Source organism: Chroicocephalus ridibundus, chromosome 1 (genome assembly GCF_963924245.1).
Source record: "Chroicocephalus ridibundus chromosome 1, bChrRid1.1, whole genome shotgun sequence".
NCBI classification, from domain to species: Eukaryota; Metazoa; Chordata; class Aves; order Charadriiformes; family Laridae; genus Chroicocephalus; species Chroicocephalus ridibundus.
The window spans coordinates 168,753,458-168,777,254 of NC_086284.1; the positions used below are offsets into that span (position 1 = coordinate 168,753,458).

Consider the following 23,797-nt stretch of genomic DNA (forward strand, 5'->3'; position numbering starts at 1 on the left):
TTGTCCGTGGTCATTTGTGACGTGGAAGGCTGACTATTGCATTCTCATTGCATCTCTTGGGTTCCTTTTGATTAGTAATAGCAAACTGGGTTTTGAATAGATCTTTAGGAATTAACAGTTGCTATGGTATGGCCATTTTGATCCAAAATTTTGTTTACTTCAGTGGTGCTCATTGTTTTTGCTTCCTTATTTCGGATATTTTAGGGCTAAAGTCTGTCTTCCTTTTGGCAAAACAGGTAGATGAATATCACATGCAGTGTGCTGTAATGTTGTTGCTGCCCTCCTGCGTAGTGTAGGGTCTTCTGCCAATAAATCATCTGTGCTGTTGTTTTATCCGAGCATGCTCCTCCTTGTCTTGACAGAAACACATTCCTTATTGTTTTGCCGCTGCCAGCTGTGTCCTTGGTTATCAATACAGACCGTACCTTTAACCCTTTGTAGCACTGTTTCTTCTGATACTTTCACACATGTATTTATATTCATGCAATATTCATACCAATCTTCATATTTCTTTTACAAATCTCTGCATTTTGAGTTATTTTAATAGTAATTTAAGTATATGTAATCGACTAGATTATAAAATAGTGGAGAACAGAAGCCATATAGATGTAAACTACGGAGAAGAAACACTTTGGGCATTTATTTACTGAGAACATGATAGTCATAATGCATTGCATGCCACAGAACTTGCCCAAAGATCATATAAATTCTACAGAAGAAATCACAAATAATTGGATTAATGTTTTGTTGACTTCTACATTGTAAAAGCCTAAACAAGAGATAAAGATGCATCGGTTTTAATGATCCATTGAGTCCCAAAACAAACTTTACAGAAGACTAGGCAAACTGCAGGATAATTGTAAAGCTTTTAGCTATGTTTTATAATAAACGCAATGGGAGTTGGATGCAAAAAGCTGCAAGCATTTATTTTATTTTCTGTTATTCATGTGGTCCTATTATATGGGAAATTTTACCCTGTAGTGTCGTAAATGTAATATTCAGCTATATGCTCTTCATACACCAATTAATCAGAACCTGGTACAAATGAAGACACAAGCTAAACTGAAAATAAAGTAAATATGTAATTAATCAGACCATATTTGCCCATGTAGTCTCTAACTCTGGTGCATTTTCTTTTTACATTTCTACTCTCCTGTAAGTACCTATCAACATATGCCTTTTATCTCTGTCCATGCTTTTCTTGTTCAATATTAGGCTTCTTTTTCCAAAACTGTTGGTGAAGCAATTCAATCATTATATTCACAGACTTGACTAAATGATTTCTGGCATATGTCTTCTAGAAGGAATAGAGAAGATTGACAGCAAACAGAGAAACTTAAGAAAATGGAACTATAATATTATAAGTATTAACATTCATCAGTGAGTAAATGTATAGCCTAATTCTTGTCAGTTTTGTATGTAGTCTACTTGTGACCATCAGATCTCGTCATGCTAAATTTAGATACTCTGCAATACGATTGCATGAGCAAAGGAATCTTCTACAAATTCTCTTTTAATTGGAAGATTAACATGTAATTTTGACTGACTTAATATACTGAGACTTTTCAGAGGTGATGTCACATCAGATGTAAAGTTCTAGTGAAATAGGATAGGAGATTCAAACCCCGTTCTGGCACTGATATTTTCTTCTTTGGAAAAAGTTTAATCCTTGTCAGTCTGGTCAGTTGTATTGTTATTTCTGAGTAACCAAACTGTATTTTTTTCTCAGAGAATTAATGCAAAAGATGTGTTCTTCCTTGGAGAGCATATAGTAAAATGTTTGTCAGACCTAAAGATACTTTTTGTTTATTTTGTAGAAAGACTTAATCTCAGAAAGAGGAGTAATGCATACCGAATCCCTACCATCTCTTCTTTCATTTAGTTATTAACCTGATATTGGATCCTTATATTATACTGTTAAATTCCATTAGAATAGAAATCTATATGACTATAGACATGAACAATTTAAGTGCAGTTTGAATATACTACTCAAATCTGTGAAAATTCAAGTGGTGTACTTAAGACTGTTCTTAGAGGCTTGTTTCAGTATTTTTAAAATACTCTCCCATTAAAAAAAATTCCCTTTAGAAGGAGGGAGAGATATTGAGTTATAAAGAAGACATGTATGTTAATAAGTACATATGGCATGAGGTAAACCTATACCGTATTCATAAACACCCATAACATTTGGTTTGAGACAGAGTGCAGAATGGTATGAATACACAGAATGCAAAACTCAGAGAACGATTTTCGTTGATTTCCAAGGGTGTGAAGCTCAGAAATATTGACAACTAATAGTAAAATGCAAAGTGTAGTAGTATGATGTTTAAGCAAGTTTGGGGACAATGCTAAGAACTGTATACATTACTGTATTACTGAGGAAATCGCTCTTAAGTGAGCAAAAGTTATTCTCCCTTTAAAAGTCATCTATGGCCTAGACTTACAAAAATTGCACTAATGCAAGCAAAACCAGTCAGATCTTGAATTAATTGGTTGTGAAAGCTGATTAAAAATAATATTACTCACATTACCTCCTGGATTCTATTTGGTAGTAAATTGGTCTCTAACTCTTAAGAGTATTTGAAAACATTTCTGAGGCTGATATTGTTAATGCTGCAATCTCCTCTTCCTGGTCAATTCTCTCCTCTGTCAGAGCTATCCCTGAAGTCACTGAGATGTACATACCATATCTTTTTGCACCATAGGGTTGAATATTGCTGAGCTATGCCCATCTAGATAGGAGATAAAAGGATCAACAAAGCCAGATTGCAGACTTCGGAACTTGAAAAAACGGATTAAAACATTTTTTCAAAGTTATTTCCAGTAGGACTGAGGTCTTGCCTGTTTCTCCACTGAACCATGGCAGTCCAGGGGGAGCACTAATAATCTATGTCATCTCCACAAGGACGGTTTGGCTGGATTTCACAAAGTTAATGCCAGAGTGTTTGTTGGTGTGCCTAAAAGTGACAAGCTAATGGTGTCCTCATTCTATAGTGCCCTCATAATCATCCTACTGTAATCCCAAAGGTTAAGAGATATTTTTTTCAAGCCATGATAAATGACATGAAAGTAACAATAAGATTACTTGAGAGTTTTAGAAGTCAGTTGCTTAGGTTCAGCTTTTTCCTTGCCGTTTAATCTGAACCTTGAAACTCTGTAATCATTTACACCCATGTATGTTAATAGTTAGTTCAATTGGTGACACTAAATTGAACAGCATTTATTCCTTAAAGCAGAATCAAGTTCAATACTAGGTTAAAAAAGTATGCAGAATAGGAATTAGCACCTCAGTGGAGTTACAGTAACTGATGAAAAATGAGGCTTTCACAACCTGTGGCCAGGAAATACTTTAAAGAGAACAGAATATTCCTAACTTCTAAAATAGACTGTATTAAAACCATAAAGTGATTACTAAGGGCAAATGTCTAAAACTTTGTTCTTGATGTACCACATCTTTGGTGGTCTTCTGTATGAAATGATATGGGTAGTACTCTTACAAATATGTCAGGGTTAGAGATGTCGGTAAGTGAGACTGATGAAATTTATCTGTCATAAATTATATAGAGAGATCTAAGTCTACTAAAAATGAATTAATAACGGTTTCTTGAAAGTTCAGTTGATTCACTCATGTTTCCTTCTTAATCTAGTACTCTTTAGATTTAAGTAGATGTGATCCTTGGAAGCTCACATTTCTAGTAATCACAAGAACATCACATGCTAGTTAAAAATCTTTGGCTTATTATAGAATTTGCAGCACACAGAATTGTTTCCATTTTTAGTTCCACCTACAGAAAATGAAGTAATTTAGAATATTGAACTAACTAAAGTGTATTCATTTGCATTCTAACCCAGACTGTTAACCTGAGTTCAGGATTGTAACACTAGGATCATTATTTTCTTGTTTCATTGCCCTATATTCAGGAAGATATTGTATTTGAATGCCTTCAGATCCTTCAAAAATTATTTGCTATTTACTACTTACCACCCCTACTTCATAACCCATGATACCAGGAACTTCCCAAAACTGTTTTTCTACTTTTATCCACTGCTACCTTTAGCTTTTTATTTTAGGTTATTGCGTTATTACAAATCTGAGATGGATGAGGTTAAATGAGTGATTGCTAATATGAATTTGCATTAAATGCTAATAATAGCATTTAGTGTAAAGTTGTGAATTGTTCTGGTATCTATTTCTAAAGTATATTTACTATTCATGACTTTGTACATAAGTTTAGATAAATATTTTTTGTGAACTGTGCAATTAGACTGGTTTTCTATTTATGGGATATGATGGACCATCTCAGTTACTTATAACTACTTCTGTTTTCTGGTAAGCTATTTGAAATGCTTTATAGAGCATAATTCCAAAGAATAAATTATATTGTCAGTACACAAATCCCCCTATTTGCATATGAATATGGCATTCATATAGAGACCAGCCATTCTTCTCAAATTTATGCAAGCAAAAATCTGTGTTCATGGAAGTTTTCAAACAGCAAATAGCAAGGAATGTAATTAAGCAGCTCTAGACCAGAATTTAAGAGAATAACTGTAGGTGTTGGTTTTGGTTATTAAACCAGCTCTAGTTTTGATCTTGTTTGTGGTACAGGAAATAATCAGTAAGATGTTACAAAACATTAGTGAAACCAGGCTGACGAGTACATTTTCAGCTAACCTGTACCTGTAGGACCACTCGAGCTCTTGCTGAGATCCATTAGCCTTGACAAAGGAATGACGGAAGGAATGATGCCTGGAGTACAGTTTATTAAACTTGCCTGGAAAGTTGCATTTCTATCGTTCCAATTTCTAAAACAAAAAGCCATGCAGGACTAAGTAAAAAGCCATGAGAGGTGTTTGCACTGCCTGTAGACATCAACACAGATTCCTGAAACAGGATCCCAGGCTCCATCTGTGGGCAGGGAAGGCCAGTTCAGAGTTCCTTCTCTAGAAGAGGGGGAGTCAAACAGTCGTCATGAGGGAGATCACAGAGAGGATGAACAGGGTTTATATAACCTCATCCATATGCAAACAGTCCGGTGAGTTGCCAGAGCTGTGCCAGCATGCCACCCACTCAAGTAACGTCTTTATTATTCATTGAAAGATGCTGCAGTTTTCTTTTGGTGTTGCAGAGCCTGTGTTAGCAGCGAACAAACATTACAGAAGGTGGTTAATAGAGAGTTTTTATGTAACAAAGCAAGTTCCTATTGAGAACCTGACTTTTTGTTAGGGAACAGAGATGACCAGTTGTTCCCTAATGGCAGTGAGCTGTACCCTCACACAGGGGGTGCAGTCCCATGGGGTCCAGTGGGCAGAGCCAGGTACTGGTAAGAGGCTCCATCTGCCGTAGACAGGCCCCTGAGAGGTGACTTAAGTCCAATGTCCGTTGAGGGAGACCAGCCAGGAGCAAAAGGAGATTGGGTTAGAGACAGAAATGGAGACAAAGCTGTAACAAGGGTTCATAGTCCATGAAGGAGTCAGGGCTGAAGATCAGACCGGAAAAAAGCCCCTGTGTATGTCTGAGGGGTCCATCCAGGAGACAAACTACCTACAGTGTAGGTCCAGCATCCATCCATTAGGTAGGACCAGAAGCAGGACCCGGAGACTGGCACTGCTGTGGCATTGCTGGGGCAGGGACTGATGGCCCCAGGCTGAACTGAAATGGGGTCCTGGGCCATGGACAGGGTGGGGGGAGGCCTGAGAAGATGTTGGGGATGGACAGCAAGACTCCATTGGTGCCCTCAGGGCCCTGACACCTCTGGCTTTTACTCATTATTATGATTTTTGTCTTATCATATTAGTGAAATGTGGTAAATTGTGTCTGATTGATTTATATATTATTATTTTCTGAGATTTTGAGTATTCTAAGAAAAAAATAGGTAAGGGGTAGTTCAGTGTTATTCTTTAGTAAAGAGCTTCAAGTTAAGTTTGCTCCCATTTAAACATATTTTGTCCAGTACAGATTTAGAGTATCATCTTTACAATTAGCTGGTGGTAAATGTTGAAGAGCTAATGCATGTAGCAGATGTTGTCCTGTATCTAATCTATAAAACTGGTGAAGTTAAGTTAGAATTACTTCAAATACCTAAATCCAACCTAGTCTCAACTCTAGACAAATCTCAGGGGATAATTTAATCTCAGATCAGTAATTTAATTTTTAAATGAACATTTTTACTTGTTCTAAAAGGCTTGAAAGGGGAAGTGGGAGAAAAAAAATAAGTAAAAGGAAAGAGGTAGATGTAAAACAACAGATTGTTGTAGCTGCAGATGAAGGATGACAAAAGAGCAAATGATCATAACTTACAAAGAGAATAAGTAGAAGTAAGATAAAAGTAAAGGAATTATAAAATGAAGCTAGAAAGAACAGGAAGAAGGGAATTCGTCTGATCGGTTCAAAGGAGGAGATCACTCTAAAATATGGTGCATCGGGGGCAAGGGAGCCTCTGAGCCCAACTAGGCAAAAGAAAACAGAAGACAAAGTGCTACACTGTCTCAGGTGGAATCTGATTTGAAAAATACCTCCAGGAGAAAACCTTAACATTACATCTTGTAATCTTTCAAGATTCGTAATTTCAAAGATATGACAGTTTACTGCAGTGTCAGTACAGGCCTCTTGTTTCCACAGCTCTCCACAGGACCTCGCAGCAGTTACCAAACCTATGAAATTATGGCTGCCATTTATTCCATGGCTGTATTTAACTTCTTGAGATATCTCCGTGGAGTGTATTCTGCCAAACCTTTTTTGAACAGTTTCTTCAAATATATCTCTGTTAACCATTCTGCTTGTTTGGTAGTCCAGTGCTGCTTAGCTCAGAGCTGTACAAAGATTTGCTCAAATTTGAAATTACATAAATTTGTTTTTATGGTGCCAGGAATTATAGCATAAAGGGTTGGGCTTGCATTGTATTTTTAGCAAGACTATGTATTATACATTTATATATATACAGTTAGTATTGTAGTTTTTCATGGTAGTCTAAAACCTTCACTGAACTAAACAAAATATTTTGATTGGTCATGGTGTCATGTAAATTTTCAAGTTTCTTTTTCCTGCTAGACAAAACCAGTGAAAATGATTACTCATAGGTGGTAAGTGTAGTGTTACTATTATCCTGTAAAAGTTCCTCAGGCAAGCACAGAAATTGCTCTAAGAAACTAACTCCTTTTTTTCAGAAAACGTTATTGAAGCCAGAATAAGGATGTACATTTACATGTTGGATGTGAATACGATTCCTGAAAAAATGACAGGCACCTGAAAGCACTTTGTCCTGCCAAAGGAATTTGTATTAGATAGAATAATTTCATAGTGTAGCGGGGATCCACTGAGATTTGGCTTCAGATCACCTGCTTACCACTGCCTTCAGCAGTAGGAGCTCCTTCAGTGCTCATGAAGGGGGGGAAAAAGCAGCTAAATTCTAATTGCATCTTAACTGTATCTTTACAGAGTGCAATACAAGGTTACAGTAACCTATTACCCTTGTGGTGGCATCCAAAAGGCAAAGAATCACATTCCCTCCATCTCCTCCATTTCCCATTGAACAGAGTTACAGAGGGAGGGTGGAAGATGAATCCAGCTCTGCCTGCAATCCTCTTTCTCCCAGCATGTTTAATCAACCACCAAAATGTCTACTTTTCCTCCAAAATTAGATAAAACTATGGCACAAAAATCCATGAAGGACTATTAAGCATAATGACATTTCTCTTTCAGAAAGGCTTTGATCTGCAAATTGCTGGAAACTGGGAGAGTGCTAGGAAAGGATCACTGCATGTCCATCTTATTCTTATGCTCTTCTGTAGGCATCTAGTAGTAGCCACTGTGAATGAAGCTGGTGAATGGCTGAAGCTAGATGAAGCTGTGGTGTGATCCAACGCAGTCAATCCTGTGGTCTCACAGTGAAACATCCATCTGTTCTTAACTAATTCTTGCAATTCAGCAGGTTGCATCTTGTATTTCTGTTCTGTGGGCGAAAGATTTAAATCTGACTGAAGTCATGGCTATTATGATGCTATATAATACGGTGTGATTTTCCTGTTTTCTTTAGAAATAAATTATCCCCCCAAACTTATTCATTTAAAATACAAAATAAGAATATAGAAAGACTAACTGCATCTCAGTCTTGCTGTATGATGATACATGTTACCATATACCATGTATATATTGCTCAGCATCATATTAATGACAGTCTTCAATAGAACAAGGTGGCCTGAGTCCTAGTCCAGTGGCCATGCTCTAGAAAATAGATCTTTTAATTTTCCAATAAGTTCTGTCCCTCACTCACCGACCAGCATGGGTTCTGAAGGAGACTAAATCGAAGTTGCCAAAGCAATCAACTGAACATGAAAAATATCCTAACTTTGAAGTGTCTGTAATAAATATATGTTTCATGATGGAGTGGAGTACTTCAACTGAGCTGTTCCTGATAATACATCAACAGTCAGAAACACGAACTCATAGAAAGGCCGTTGGGGTTCACAAAGTACAGTTGACAAATCATCTGTCAAGTAAAATGAATTGTCTTTGTTGACTTTGTAGTTATAGTTATTATAGATACAGTTATTGTACTTACATAGTGGTAATGTAGAGTTATAATAAATATTGGTATAAAAATCAGAGAATAACTGTGAGGATGATTTTGCTAGTCAATGAGGGTTGTTCCATTAGCTTGCATTAGCTGTGGTCTGAGAATTATTTTTGTGCATTCTGAGCCACACATAAGCAATAGAAAGTAACCTTTAGATTATAAATACTAGATAGTGTTATTTAAAATCAAGCTGTTTCTATTGATTTTGTTTTGTTTCTGTATATGCCATGAAAAATGTCTTTAAAAGTACTTTCAGGAAAATATTCAGCATCACCAAGCACGATCATCCGAAGTGGCATCATCATCCAAAGAGCTAGGCTGCTGACAGAAGTTACATATTTTATGTATAGCATCCAGGTTTTTCAGAGTTTTATGAATAAGATCATTTAAAATCTAAGAGTTTTGAGTAGCCTAATAACATAACTGAAATCCTTAAGATTAAAGCAGAACCTTGCATACACTTCTTGGAACCTGCTGTACTTCTCCCATAATAAACTTTAATTATATTGGTCTGCTGGATGTTAGGCATAGTTTTTTCTCATACAGCATCCTGTTCCTAGCTATTCTTATCTCCTCTCCAGGAATACATGTCGTTAGATTAGTTCATTGACTAGAACACCCAGTTACGCTAACTCTGCTTTCGCGCAAGTGCTGTCGCAATGTCGAGAGATAACTTTTTTATCCAGCTGAAATCATAAATACAAGTGGGAAAATGATACCCCATTTAGTGTTGGAAAAGACTGAAAGCTTAAATTAAAGAAAAAAATTTACAGTACTTACTCTAGCATCAATTTCTTCTCCACCTCTGCTAAACTGGCTGCCAGCTTAGTTAAAACATTCATCCTTTCATATGGTGGTATAGTCTCCACTCAGAAATGTCTTGGTCAGTAGCTACTAAAATTCTCCAGGTTTTGATTCCTTAACACCACAAGTGTTTAGCAATATTCGACAGCTATCAACCTACCAAAGAATATGTTTTCTAATAATCTATTCATGATGACTGGGGGGGCGCCTCCTCTACAAATAATCACTGCATTTCTTTCTTTTCCTCATTTGAAAAATAAAGAAAGAGAAATAAAGAAAGAAAAATCCACATTGTTAACAGTACAGACAATAAAATAGAGGAGACCTTAAATTATTTTGTATTTAGACTAAATCTGCCTCACACCATGTTTGAAATCATGTGTTGTCTGATATCACAGATTCAGTCAATTTCAAACCCCACAATAAAGATATTCTGAGTCTCATTGGGAACGAGACGTCTTGTAGAAATTACCGTATAGCGTACCAGATGGTATCTTTCTTGCAGACATCACTTCAATGTGCTTCTTCTATTGCCTTGGAGAAGAAAGAACTAAGTATTGCTATCCCTGTGAGAGACTTATGCATCAGTTTTCCGATTCAGGAATAGGTACATCTTTTTTGATTGTGGTATCACAGAAGGATTAGCATGGGATTTATGTTCTTTGAAATCATAGGGAAGCACAGTAGCATGTAAATGTGTTGCAGGTGAGACCATCTTTTACAGTCTGCATGACATTTTTCAATATCTGGACCAGCTTTAGGCATAGGCAAAGTAGGCGCTGCCTGCAGCAGCACACTGGTGGGGCTGGCACTGAATCATAGACTAGGAAAATGAAGAGATAGCCTTCTAGTCTCAAAGAAATAGCACCTGCTCCAGGTTCCACTTGCACTGGCTCGGAAAAACATTCCAAGCAGCCCCCCCTGAGATAAGTCTCCTGGACTTGCAAAGAACAAGGAGATCTAAAGAGCTGCAAGTTCCCATAATGAAAGACTTCACCCTAATCCCCACAATCCTGGCTCTGCTCTGTGCCTGCCTTTGCCTTACTACTACCTTTGGCGGAAGAAGGAGGGAAAAAAAGTCTTGCAGATAAAAGGATACTTTAGCAATGAGACAATAATCAGGGATGAGGACAAGGCAGGAAGCTGACTGTGTTTCTCCTTATTTTCTTTCCCGTTGCTGCAGAATCTTATATTGTTTTGGTGGGCTCAAACGTAGTTATACTGGCAGGGGTCAGAGTTGGAGGAGAGTGTGCAGTGGGACCAGCAGTACTATAATCATCCAGTGCTGGGGCAATGGAGGTAGACACAGTACCAACAGCTACATGAGGAAATGTGTCTGAGGAGCCGCTCAAAAACTGAATTTTGCCTACACTGTTGCTAGGCATTGAGCCAAGCACTTCTCATCACTGGCAGCCTAACTTCCATGCTGTTTATAGTAAGGTAAGGAAGAAGCAGTTTGACCATGAAAACTGGTATATTGATTACTGGCTGTGCCTTATTGTGGGCAGAAGATTTTTTTTGGTGGGGGACACCAGATGCGGAGACATTTATGTCTATGTGTGTATGGGAAATACAGGAGTTAATCATGCATAATCCTTTCAAAGAGTGGGATTATGCTTCACTACGTGTCTTTCCAATATAATTTTTTCTGCTTATGGGGGAAAGAAGGCAAAGTCAGGAGCCCTTTTCAAATGAATTCATGATTTCTCAGTCAAATAACAAAAAAATTCAGCAAGGATTTAATTCTCATCTTGCATAAGATAATTTTGCTGTTAATTTCTTCTTTGAAGAGATTGCCCAGCCTTTCAAATTTGCTTACCCAAGGGAAGTCCACTATATTTCAACTCAACATAGCCTACCCTCCTTCTTACAACCTTGCAACTGGCTGGGCACAACCCTGAAGGGATTATGCTCAGTCTATGTACAAAGATATTGATTCATAGTAGAAAAAACTCTGGAAAACAGGGAAGATTTACAGACAGGCATGAACAAATGCACTCGTATCTCACGAGACCTAGATTCCTTTTAGTTTGGTATATCTGCTTTCTCTGAGAAAAAATAAATTGTCCATTAATCTGTTTGAAGTACGTTTAGCTATTTGTGCACGCTGTACTCTTACCAAAACCACGTGCTCTATATTGCATATATTCACATGCTATTGTTATTTAAACACTTCAGAAAACTCCTAAAAGTTTCTTCAGCAATTACAGATCTACCAGCACCTGATAAGCCTTCAGTACTTTTTTGAGAGACCTAACAAACCATTCATGCTTCATGTAGTAGTGTATCAAATCAGTAGGAAGACCTGGAGTCATGTAAGATCTCATAACAGACCTGTCTTAGGCAACTTTCCAACCTCGTGAAAGATCTTCTATGGCTCAACTAAAATTATTCTACAAAACCATTATGAACTTCTGTTGGCATAAGATGTTCCACAAATCCAAGCAGCAATATCAGAGTGACGGGTCATCCAGGTTTAGTCCAAGGACTACTCAGGTTGGAGTTGAAACTCTTATGGGGTTGTTAATTTTAAATATCCAGCTAAGTTTAGAGTCTGTTCTGCGATGGCTCGGGGACCTTCTGCATGTCAGTTGCAGAGACTTTGTATTATAATGTGTCGGTCAGACTGTAGGTTTGGATTTCTATGAGAGAGTTCTCTGCCATGGTATCATCAATCTCAAATGATGCCCTTGACAGATATCTATAATTTCCTTATGACTGAAATTAAATTCCTCCTTAGAGATGACCATTGTTTGAGATTCACAATGGACAAAAAAAACCCAAAGAGAAGTAATTAATGTTCTTAATAAATGAAGTTCTGTTGGACCAGATTCTTCTTAGGATTGTACCCTGAATATACCCGTTTTCTGCCTTTTTTGCTAAATCCTTTGATCCTGTTATGAGAAGCAAAAGTTTAGTAAATATTTCTCTCAGAACAAAGGTGTAAAATATTTCCATCTTGAGAGAAACTGTCTCAAAAATGGAACATTGATGGAAAATACATCATGAGGTATTTGGTTTCTTGTGCAGAAAATGAACTTTGCTTTCATTTTAAATTCATCTCTTTTTATTAATTTTTTCCATTTATATTTGATAAAATATACATCCTCTCCAGAAATCATGCGAGTTTTATACGTCTGCCAGCTATCATTCACATTTTTGTAAGAAAAGGATATAAACTTAGAATTTTATTTAGTAAAAATATTCTTTTAATTCTTCATTTGAAATGGTGACCTTTTCAAGTTGAATTATATGTTGGCATGAAGGTTTTCTTGTGTCTCATAATATTTTACGGTTGAAGAAATCATGCAGATAATCTAATTACTTTGACTAAAATTGTTGTGCCGTTTATGTCTTTTGCTGTACTACAGGAAAGAAACTGTGAAATGTATTCATTATCGAGTCATTAAAGGGGTTTGCTATTATATAAGCAGAGATGCAGACCACTGCATTTCTTGTATTAAAAGGGGAAAGGGGAAGGCATAGTAAACCGTGCCATAGGCTATGGATTATGTATTGCATTTCTTAATGTCTTGTGAAACGTAAAAATCTACAACAAACAGATATGTAAAGCGTAACTGGTCTGAAGATTCTATTCAGGTTTAAGTGCTCTAGCTTGCTTTTGAATCTTGCTATTTTCTGCATTTGTTTTGACTGCTCTCATCATTCAAGATTGACGCTTGGATGGGTGTGTAGGAGGAAGCAGCAGCAGCAGGCTTACAGCTTGCAGACAAAAAAAAAATCTGCCTTATCTGATGGCTATTATTGAAAATGCGAGGTGTAGCCTAGGCTGGGTAATGAAGGGGAGCGAGCGAGGGGGAGCAAGAAGCATGGAGCTGCATACTGATGAGTGTAGGAGTACTTGATAAAAAGAATTCTTGCTGCTGGCAGTGCATTGCTCATTGTGGAGTATTCCAACAATCACATATAACGGAGAACAGCTTAGCTGACAGCTTGATATGCTTTTTTTTTTTTTTTTCCTACTGTATGACGTACTGGTCTGTAGTAAAGATTAATAACTAAGAAATGTAGAGCTAGGATCAGATCTTACGCTATATACTGCCCTGTAAACTATGTTTTACTTCTGACTTTTCTGCTTGCTGAAAACATTAATCTGTCAAGCTGGCGGGCTCCTTTGATACCAACTTTCCCAGGAACACGATGTGGCAATGCCACCTCTCAGCCCAGGACTACCGCTATTATCCAGTGGATGGTTATTCGTTGCTTAAACGCCTCCCTCTTCACCCTCCTACAGGACCCCGATGCCCTGTCCAGACAGTGGGACAATGGTTGGAAAATATTGGGCTACCTCAGTATGAAAACCACTTGCTGGCTAATGGATTTGACAATGTGCAATTTATGGTAAGAAATCTTCTGTGCATAGCTGTGTATATACACTGTAGCTGCCTTTTTTGTCTGTCTCTTACGTGCTCATAAAAACCTTTGAGCTGTTTCTGCATTGCACTAGGAAGATCTGTTTAGTGTTTCACTTTTCTGTGTCTAGCTGAATTAATATGTAAGCTGTCCTTGTATAAACTTCTGAACTGAACACATTACAAAATATTCTAGCCGGAAACATGGTAAAAGAAAAACCAAATATTAACGTTCTTTCTCCCCCTCACCAATCTTCAGCTTAGAAAAGAAAAACGCACAGTTCTTTTTAATCCATTGCAGGATTTGAACGGTATCTAAAAGCTGTAAACACCCCTACCTGCAATACGTTACATTATTACTTTTATTTAAACATTAACATCATTGTAATAATACTTAAATAACATGCGATGCCATTCTTGCCATGAGAGGTATTTTAATAACAGAAAATTATTTAATGAAGTGTGCTCTCTGTGCAAGTGATTCTGGCTGTCTCTGTTAAATGTTTTTGCATCGTAGATAACCAGGCTGTGGGATTCACTTGTTGAAACTTATGCCCTGTGTCAAAAAGTAACGCATTCCTTTTAATAGTTCCGTGTTGATGTTTTAGCTTTAGGCGTTTATCAGGAACATATGGATGAAATAAAATTTTATGTGCTTCAGGATTTGCAGTATTACCATGTGGTGGAAAGCAACAGCGACCTGTCATGCACAAACTTTCTGTTGAAATTAATATTGACAGTAAAGAGAGAAGCTTACTCGTAAGATTGTTATATAATCACTTTTCTACCTGCTTCAGTATTCCCATTCCTTGAACCTCTTGCAAAAATCCTGACTACATTCCTTATAAAACACCAGAGCTTAAAATATTATTCATCACCTCTTTTAAAGATATTTTTAGGAACCATATATATCTCGGAACGGTTCTAACTTTTCATAACTTACACCTGGCATATAAGAAACAGAAGTGAAACAGCATGAATATTATGACTATAAAATCATCACATGAGTTGTGTTTTTCCTATTTAATTTCTTTTGCTAATATCATTATATGCCTTTGGGTTACTAATCGGAAAATTAAGGCACAGATCTCTGCCATTTCCACATTATAATAGTGTAGAGATTTCTTCCTGTTTTCACATGGCTGCCGTGTGATCTTTTGCTTATATCAGTAAAAATCATTAGAATCTTTACCTTTAAATATTCTTGAAAATAAAGCTGCAAGGGTGTGCTGTCAGCCCAGAACTGTAAAAAAAAAAAAAAAAAAAATTCCAAAATGGGTTTTAAGCTACAGTTTCCCAAAATGTGAGTACATATTCTTATATATGTTGTAGTGATAGTTACATAAGTAGGTGATTGTTTAGTCCTAAAGAGATTACAGAAGGAAATTGTTCACAAGAAGCTGTAGGTGGCATAATAAATGCACAGAGGTGCACCCACCGCAGGTAAATGAGGAGCACAAGGAGCCAAAGAAACTGCCCTGGAGGGTTTCCCACTCGTCCCCTGGCTGTGGAGGTGCCCGAACCATGTTCTGGGGGAATTTATAAGACTTTCATCTCCTACTTCGCTTATTAGTATACTTATGTAAGCATACAAATGGTATACGAGATTCTATTCTTCAATACATAAATCAAACTTTTCAGATATCAGACAGATTAAGTTTTGCCTGCACACTTGTGTGTTACCTAATGTTCTCCGGTCGTTTTAATTTAAGCCTCTTCTGAAGTGGTTTGTTCTTAAATATATATCACAGGTAAAATACATAATTACTCTTAATACTAATTGGGGTAGCATGCATATGTGAATGGAAGATTAGACTCTTAAATCCAATGATTAAGCAAAAAGTTGGAAAATTGCCTCGTAATAAAAAAAATGTATAATTTCAGTAACTTAATAATTCATAATGTATTGATTTCACACTGTTCATCATGCTGTTACATATTTCAGTTTTTGTTTGTACCAGAAATTGAGTAATTCCCATATTGTATGGGAAACAAAAATGATCAGCAAACACAAATTTCTTTATTTATTATTCTTTTGAATACATCAGCATTACGTAAGGAAAGCCTCTCCTGAAAATTTAAATGAAGTGTTTTTTAAAATATTTTCCATTCTAGTCAAAATTTTAAAGAGAAAATTAAACTTGGGAAGCATATAGGAAAATGAGAGAAGAAAGACCTGCTATGCCAAGAGAAAAATTCAGATTACTCCAAACTTAAATATGTTGTAATCTTCCTTTAAGATGAGAGAACTGCTTTACCTTTATTAAAGTGGTTTACATATTAAGCTGTATTTTACAATTCTACTAAATTAAGTGTTTCAGATAGGTTAGCTACTTTACATTGAAGAACTCAATGCAGTAAAAATCAGTTAGACATATTTGTTCTTCCTTCTGTACCATATTCCTGCTTTTGTTTTTCTGGAAGCACATTCTGACCTGCATTTATTCATTCTGTTGTTGCCTAAGCAACAACCATCACACTCCTATTAAGTATGATTTAGTAGTACAGGTCTTACTAGCTGTTCAGAACAGGAGAGGGAGTATCACAATGATATAAGTAATGTCCATGGAATAATGTACATCCGAGAACAAATATGTTCTAGTTATACTGTTCTCAACAGCAAAATTCTATTAATTAAATTAGCATTCTAGTAAAAAGGTGGGCTACAGATAAAAAGGTTTCATGGTCAATCATTTGTTAGATCATAGAAATTAACCCCTTGTGTTTAGTTCCCCTTGGGAATTAGGAAAGTTATTCACTAGACTATACTTAGAATTAGGAAGATTTATGTCAGCTGAAGTGTGTGGACTTTATAGTAAGTAATAGCCTGTTTCCTATTAACTTTACAGTATGAATATTTTTCCATAGTTCATCAATATATACATTTTAAAAATATGTTGAAACATAATTCTAAAAACTTAGTTGTGTTTTCGTGAACTACTTTACTTCTACTTACAGCGTGTTTGCGCATATAGCAAGTGCAATTCCTACCTACTATTAGTGTTGTGTAGGAATGACACTTACATATTATGTAGTAGGCCCAAGGCAGATTCAGTCCCAAGACTTGGTTCATGTGTGCTTGTAGGAGTAGATTCATACCTGAATACATAAGTGTGTGTGTGTATATATATATATCATTATTATATTATTATTAACTTTTATAATTTATTGTGTAATAGGCTGCAGTGTTCTTCAGATATAAAAATTTATAGTAACTTTGTGCAGAGAGACTCTATATTTGAAGATGCAGATGATACTGCAGCTTCATAATGTGAAGGCTATTTTGCAGTTAAACTAATTCTAAAGCACAAGAAAACAATTAGATCAGTCAGAAATTGCAGTATATGAACTATATATAAATGATAAGGAAACCTGATGAATCGGTGAACATCTTTTTGATGCATAGGTCCCATGGATATCCCTGGGACAAGCTATAATCTTTATGAATGCTTGCAGGCCTACATGACTTAGTATGCTGAGAAAAAAAGTTAAATTGCAGAGAAAAAGATGAAAATATATAAATGTGCGAGGTCACTAGATCTTTGCGTGCAGCTTTCTACAACTCTGGAGCTCATCAAAGACACCATTCTGGATTCACAGAGATAAAAGCAGCTCAATCAAATCACTGCCCAGTGGGGACTAGTTCTGATTAAGGACTGCATATGCCTATCTATTTATAGGTTGTTCTAATCGTTTAAGATATTCTGAAATTTTATCACTTGCTTAATATTGCAATTTGATGAAGCTAATATCTCTTTTAAAGATTTATAAAACACTGTATGAGAGAAACATGAACCACACAACTAAAATGAGTTAACAGAAAAATATGAAGCATTTTATTATGTTTTTTGACATTCCAAAATATTGTTCACTAATAACAGTTAATAACCTGAATTGCCATTATACATTAGACTTGCATTGCTGCTGTGAACTTACAGACATGCACCTCTACCCCTTCAAGTACTTAAATGGCTTGCATTGCCTGAGGATCTGAGTATTGCCTAAGTATTTTTTTTTTTTCATTCTCTCTTTTTCACTGTTGGGAAACTGAGGCATAGAGTGACTGCATGGTGGAATTTAAAACTACTTATACGTTTGAGATAAGAGGCACTAGTTCTTAAGATAGCTGCTGACATTATGTTTGAGATCAATCCAGTTGCTTAAACATAAGTATCTAGATCCAACTGAGATGCTGTAGGGAATCCAGGAGATCCAGACAGGGCTGACAGATATTACTGAGGACCAGAGACAGCCAGACCCTTCATGATTAGCAGCTGGAGTTCAGGTGGGATACCACCGAGCATCTAAGGTGACTCTAGAGTCCTGATGCTTATGAACCTGAAATGAATCTTAAATGTTGTAGGTCACAGAGTTTGTGACATGTCTAGGAGCTGAATATAGATGTCTTGAGTTTCCACCTAGTATCTTAGTTGCATATGCATTTCTTTTCCTTCTAGTAATTTTCTGTATTTATATTCATCCTGTGAACTTACCTGCAAAAGTATTTAACTGGTTTCACAGTGCTAGGCATGGACTACCTTCTCAATTCCCTTTAGCTGCCTGTTTTGGATTTAGTTTTGAATTAAGTTTTGAGTTAAGACTTTTCTTTTTCTTCTCTCTTTCTTTCTTTGTTTCTTTTCTTTCATTTTTTACTAGGTCTAGATGTTTATTAGTCATCTGAAGTTTATCTGGAGACTATCCTCTCTCAGGTGTTGTTCCTGGGATTTGCTGTCCTGGAATACCTAGTAATTCTTCTTGCCTGTAATCTCTCTGGAGGATGTTAAACTCTGTATCAAGTATAAAGGACAGAAGCAACTTTATTTCTTTAAAGTGAAATGCACTTGAACGAATTTCTCTATGTGCATTGGCTCCAAGTCCTGCACTTGTAGAGACCACCACAGCTTTTATCCAAAAATACTTTGTGCAGAGATTGATGATTTGGGCATTAGATGAAAGCTTGAAAGAGTGAGTCAGTCTGCCAACACCTTTCTTAAATTAGCCATGCTGCAGATGATGAAAAAGAGGCCAACGTTTGACAAGGGTTCTAGTGTATAGTGACTTTAGTGACTTTCAGAAGCCAACGCCTAACGCGCTTAGGAGAGCAGGTCAGCCTTTGCAACATCCAGGCTCTGAGCTCTCCAGACCCATAATGGCTACTGGAGGGACTCGTCAGGGCACTCATGCATCATCTGAAGCGTAAGAACATTTAGGGAGCATTGTCTGTGTGTAGTTTACCCAGAAATGAAGAACTGTTTAAGGCAACCTCAAAAGTGGCAGTCAGTGACATGCAGCAAGCCACCTTTTTAGCAGAGTAGAAGGAATACGAATCCCACTTATGCTGGAATAAGCTGCAGTTTAAGGTCTTCAATATATCTAGTAAAAATCTTAGAATATCTGCCTGGAACCACGAGTTTCAATCCCCTCCTCTGTATCTCACTTGTAAAACCCATTAATTGCTTTTAGTTTCATGGCAGATCTACAGAACTTGACGCTGAAACTGTGGAGCTCCTCTCAGTGCAAGCGTGGCCCTGGCTTCTTCTCTGAGCAAAGTAGCTATTTGTCAATCTGCCCTCTTCTGAGTCTTCCTCTCCTTCACCTCAGGGGCCCTTTACGACTGTGGCTCCTGAGGTAGGCCAGCTGTTCCTTTAGTCCAACCTGTTAGCCAGACATAGAGCAGGGCAGAGTTAAAACTCAAATATAGGCATCTACATGCGTACCAATCAGTAGACGTTTTGGACTCAGGTCAGTTGCCCATGTATTGGAATCGCTTAAGATGTCTAAGATGTCTGTGTAGGCCTGGAATATATGTTACAGGATGTATGGAAAACCCATCTGGAGCTTCAGTTGGATTCTGGGCAATGTACATTTGCAGCACCTAAAACAACTCTAAATTCATATCTGTAGGCAACTAGGTGAAGCACCTAATGAGCCATTAAAGCCAATGGAGCATAGAATGCAATTTAACTTATTGGCTGACTAACTATTAGGGTATTTATTTTAGGATAAATTAAAGTAGATTCATCAGGTCAGCTGAATCACTGTCTAGGCTGTATTGATTTTTTTACTAGATCTCCTTACACTATCATGTAGACACAGAAATTTCAATGGCTCAATTTGGGCTAGAATATCCACCCAGGGTTCACCGAAAAGGAAATGCAAAGTATTTTTATTAAAGCTTTTTCTCTTCCCTCAGAACATCCAGCCCTGAAGCTTCAAGATCCTCTTTTTCATGCTAGTAGGGATTCTTACTATCAAAACTGCAAAATAGAGCTCAGGTGGGTGCCAGAGATGAAGATTGTGCCTGTCTTCCTGCAATAGCAGCAGGTCTGACAAATAATCCCATTCCACATGCTCCAGTTAATGCTTCTGTCATGGTATTCCTCAAGCTGGATGAGAGACAGAAGAGCTTATTAATGTATTCCTCAATATCACATGTGGAAATAATAGCTTGCACTGTCTTTCTAACTTGAGGTCTCAGACCATTCTTCATCATCCTGTGTGAGTGCATGCAGATCTGGAGAGGCAGCGCTCATTCCCCAGTGGAAAGGGATTTTAGAGGAATCTGCTTCATGTTTATATATGTTTATATATGTTTACGTGTTTTTATATTTTTTTATATGTTTTTGTATATGTTTATATGTAATGTGTGTGTGTGAAAAACACAGGCACTGCAGGCTGGTGAGTGATCCTGCATTTGACATAGGACTTTATGAAAATTTTGGCAGTAACAATTGCTCAACAGAGGAAAGAAAAACAAGACAGAATTTTTGTGCGTTCCACTTGAACAACTGATATTGGGTCTTTTTAGTCTGGAAAAAAGACGAATGAGGGAGGACCTTATCAACACTTATAAGTACTTAAAGGGTGGGTGTCAGGAGGATGGGGCCAGGCTCTTTTCAGTGGTGCCCAGTGACAGGACAAGAGGTAACGGGCACAAACTTGAGCATAGGAAGTTCCACCTAAACATGAGGAGGAACTTCTTTACTTTGAGGGTGGCAGAGCACTGGGACAGGCTGCCCAGAGAGGTGGTGGAGTCTCCATCTCTGGAGACATTCAAAACCCACCTGGACGCGTTCCTGTGCATCCTGCTCTAGGTGACCCTGCTCTGGCAGGGGGGTTGGACTAGATGATCTCCAGAGGTCCCTTACAACCCTACGATTCTGTGATTCTGTCATTTATAAGGAACCCATCTCCAAACACACTGTTGACTTCATTAAGACGTCCTGGGCATGGTGGATTCCTTGAGAGTTGGAGGGAGGAGTATGTTTTCATCTAAAACATCTCAACTGTTGTATCTTGAAGTTATAAACAGGGATGGGTCCATCTGCCTGTCTGCTAGGTTCTGCGAAGTTAACCTTTGAGTGAAGGTTTCTCTGGTTATTCTGGAATATTTGTCTGTCTCTATTTAAACGTTGTTCCACATAAAGTTGTACATACAAGACACAGAGACAGGACTTCAGGCTGTACACTTGGTGACAATCCAAATGGTATATGCAGCGGAATGTCCTTCCACTCATCTCTGTCATTCAGGTTAGTGACATCAGGTTTATACGTGCCTCTTTGGGAAGTTCAGTCTATGGCAGTCTGAAAGAAAAGAGCTTGTTCAATGTACGTATCAGTTTCTTGGGCTCAGTCTTACCCAGAGGACCAAATCCAGACATTGAAAGCCATTGCATATACAGTCACCACTAAAAGTGAAACTATTTCATGGTACATATCTGTGAGTATGGTACTTGAGGACTGGAATTAGTCCCATCTGTTCTAACAATATGTTAAATGTTAATGTGAAATGTGCTTGAGCTAAAAGTCTGCCTGGTGCAGACGCTGGCCTTCATCTTGGTGTACAAGCACTGATGGACTGTATTCTGAGACTACATACGTAAGGAATTGGCTCTTGGCCCTAAATACAAGTTCATGAGAAACCAGTAGCAAATATTTCATCTGAAAGTTAAGTTGATAAAACAGATGAAAATTCTAATAATCAGAACAAAGCATGACATTTTAATAACTCATAAAATAAGAGATGTAATGCCGATACAATGTTATTGCTCTGTATTTATTTAAAGCCCAAACCTTCCAGATGATTTTTTTACCAAAAAGAACAATGCAAAATCTTCAAGAATTAGAAATATTTGTGTATAGAATGGTGGGTATAATGCTATTCTTCACGACTAATGAAAGATATGGAAAGCATGACAATATGTAAAGGCCATAAAAAGCAACAGAAAGTTTAAAGGTTAAGAGAGGCACAAAGTTTAAGAGTTTTTGCTCTTCAGAGTGAAAAACTAAAGCTTCAAAGGACAATCAGTTTATAAATGTATTTACATTGTGTGTAAATAATGGAAAGCTTTGCAATGGAAGGTAATGGTAGACTTAGAACCAGTGGCCTATATGTTATAGAAAGTTACAGCTTATTCTTAGTTCTTTCATATGGGAATACTTCTTAAAAAATTAAAGAAAAATAGAATAAAAGGAATTTAAAAAGGAACACAGTATACAGTTGTGTATATTACTGCTTTAGAACACCATTGTCCAACAAGAAACAATTAAATGGAAACTGGACCAGTAGGTAAATTAATCTCAAACAATGACAGATTTCCCTAAGTTAAAGATGTTTGAAGGACACAGCAGTACAGAGGAGCTTGATTACAGATAATTACATTGTGGTATTCTGAAGGATATATCAGATAAAGATTAATGGGTACTAACAGATAACTGGAAATAAACATAAGATTCTTGGACTTTTTTTTTCTTTATGAAGAAAGACTGGATGATATAAGAAAAGCTCAGGTAGTCATATGAACAAGTATTAATCAGATAAAAAAAATAGAAGCAATCTAAAATAAAGAAAATAGATAATACATTGTGAAAGTATAGATAAATAATCAAAATACAAAAAGGAAAAAAAATAGAAGAGAAAATGGCATTTCATTAACTGTACAAGTAGAATACATTCAGAAAAGGTTTTATCAATATACTATAGCTAAAAGGAATATTAAGAAAGTTATGACCACCACTAGAAGTCAGATAAAACTCATTTTAGTTTTAGCATAAAGAACAAAGTACGAGAATTAGTGAAATGCAGTGTTAATGAAGACCACTGAGATATTAGAGAGAGAGGAAGAGAAGGAGAGAGAGCGCTATCATACTGCAAGCAGATTAAAGATTCTTGGTTAATTAAAATATCTGAATCATCTAGGTTAGGTGATGTTTGATGAAGAGTCTTAAGAAACTGAAGAGGAAATACTAGATCCTTTAGCAATCATCTTCGAGAACTCCTGGAGAATGAACGAATTATTAGAGGACAAATAAAATACAAACGTAGTACCAATATGTATTTCAGATCGTAGGATTTTTCCTCAGTATAGATTTCCAGTCTCCTTACCTCTTTGTCTTCAACCTTTCACCATACAACTAATGCCTTATTCAAGAAGGAAATGGATAGTGATGTTATTAGCAACAGATAGCTACTGTCATCAGTACTGAGTCTGGTGGGGAGAAAATGGGGAAGTGAATAGAATGTCATAATGTAATAGGAAAAGAATACAGCAAAATGAAGGAACTGTGCAGTCGGTATTTAAGGGAGACCAGTAAAGAAACGTGTATTGTACAACACATTGTGCCTCTCATCATGTAGATGAAAAGCTTTCCTTCTATCAAAAATAATTAAAATTTCAACAAGGGAGACAAGCTTAATTCTGCCAGTAAAACTCCAACTACCTTTTAAAATCTGTGCCAGAATGATGTACCAGAGTTGCCATACCAAGCAAGCCATTCCTGAGTTTGCGTGACTGCTGCTGAATTTCCTGGGCACCTAAACTTTATTTCCTTCAGTGTAGAGATCTTCCATTTTCCCACACATTGGTGAGTTTTTCTCCTTCTCCCACACACCACACCCATATATTTTTTATGCTACCAACACCCCAGCATCAGTTTTAACCTTCGTAGTCACAGAAGCAATGAAACCCGTGAAGCTTTTAGCAACACGCTGTCCATTCTACCTATTCACACACACACAGGTGCGCGCACACAAACACATATTAC

The 23,797-nt window shown here is 37.0% G+C and overlaps 1 protein-coding gene across 8 annotated transcripts in view; it reads left to right on the forward strand.

Moving 5' to 3' along the window:
• Positions 1-23,797, forward strand: part of ANKS1B (ankyrin repeat and sterile alpha motif domain containing 1B) — a 448,571-nt gene that overhangs the window by 235,261 nt on the left and 189,513 nt on the right. For all 8 annotated transcript variants that reach the window (XM_063322734.1, XM_063322727.1, XM_063322733.1 and 5 more), the window contains one exon: positions 13,636-13,742. In XM_063322734.1, coding sequence (XP_063178804.1) covers positions 13,636-13,742 — 107 coding nt within the window. The remainder of the gene's footprint in view (positions 1-13,635; positions 13,743-23,797) is intronic.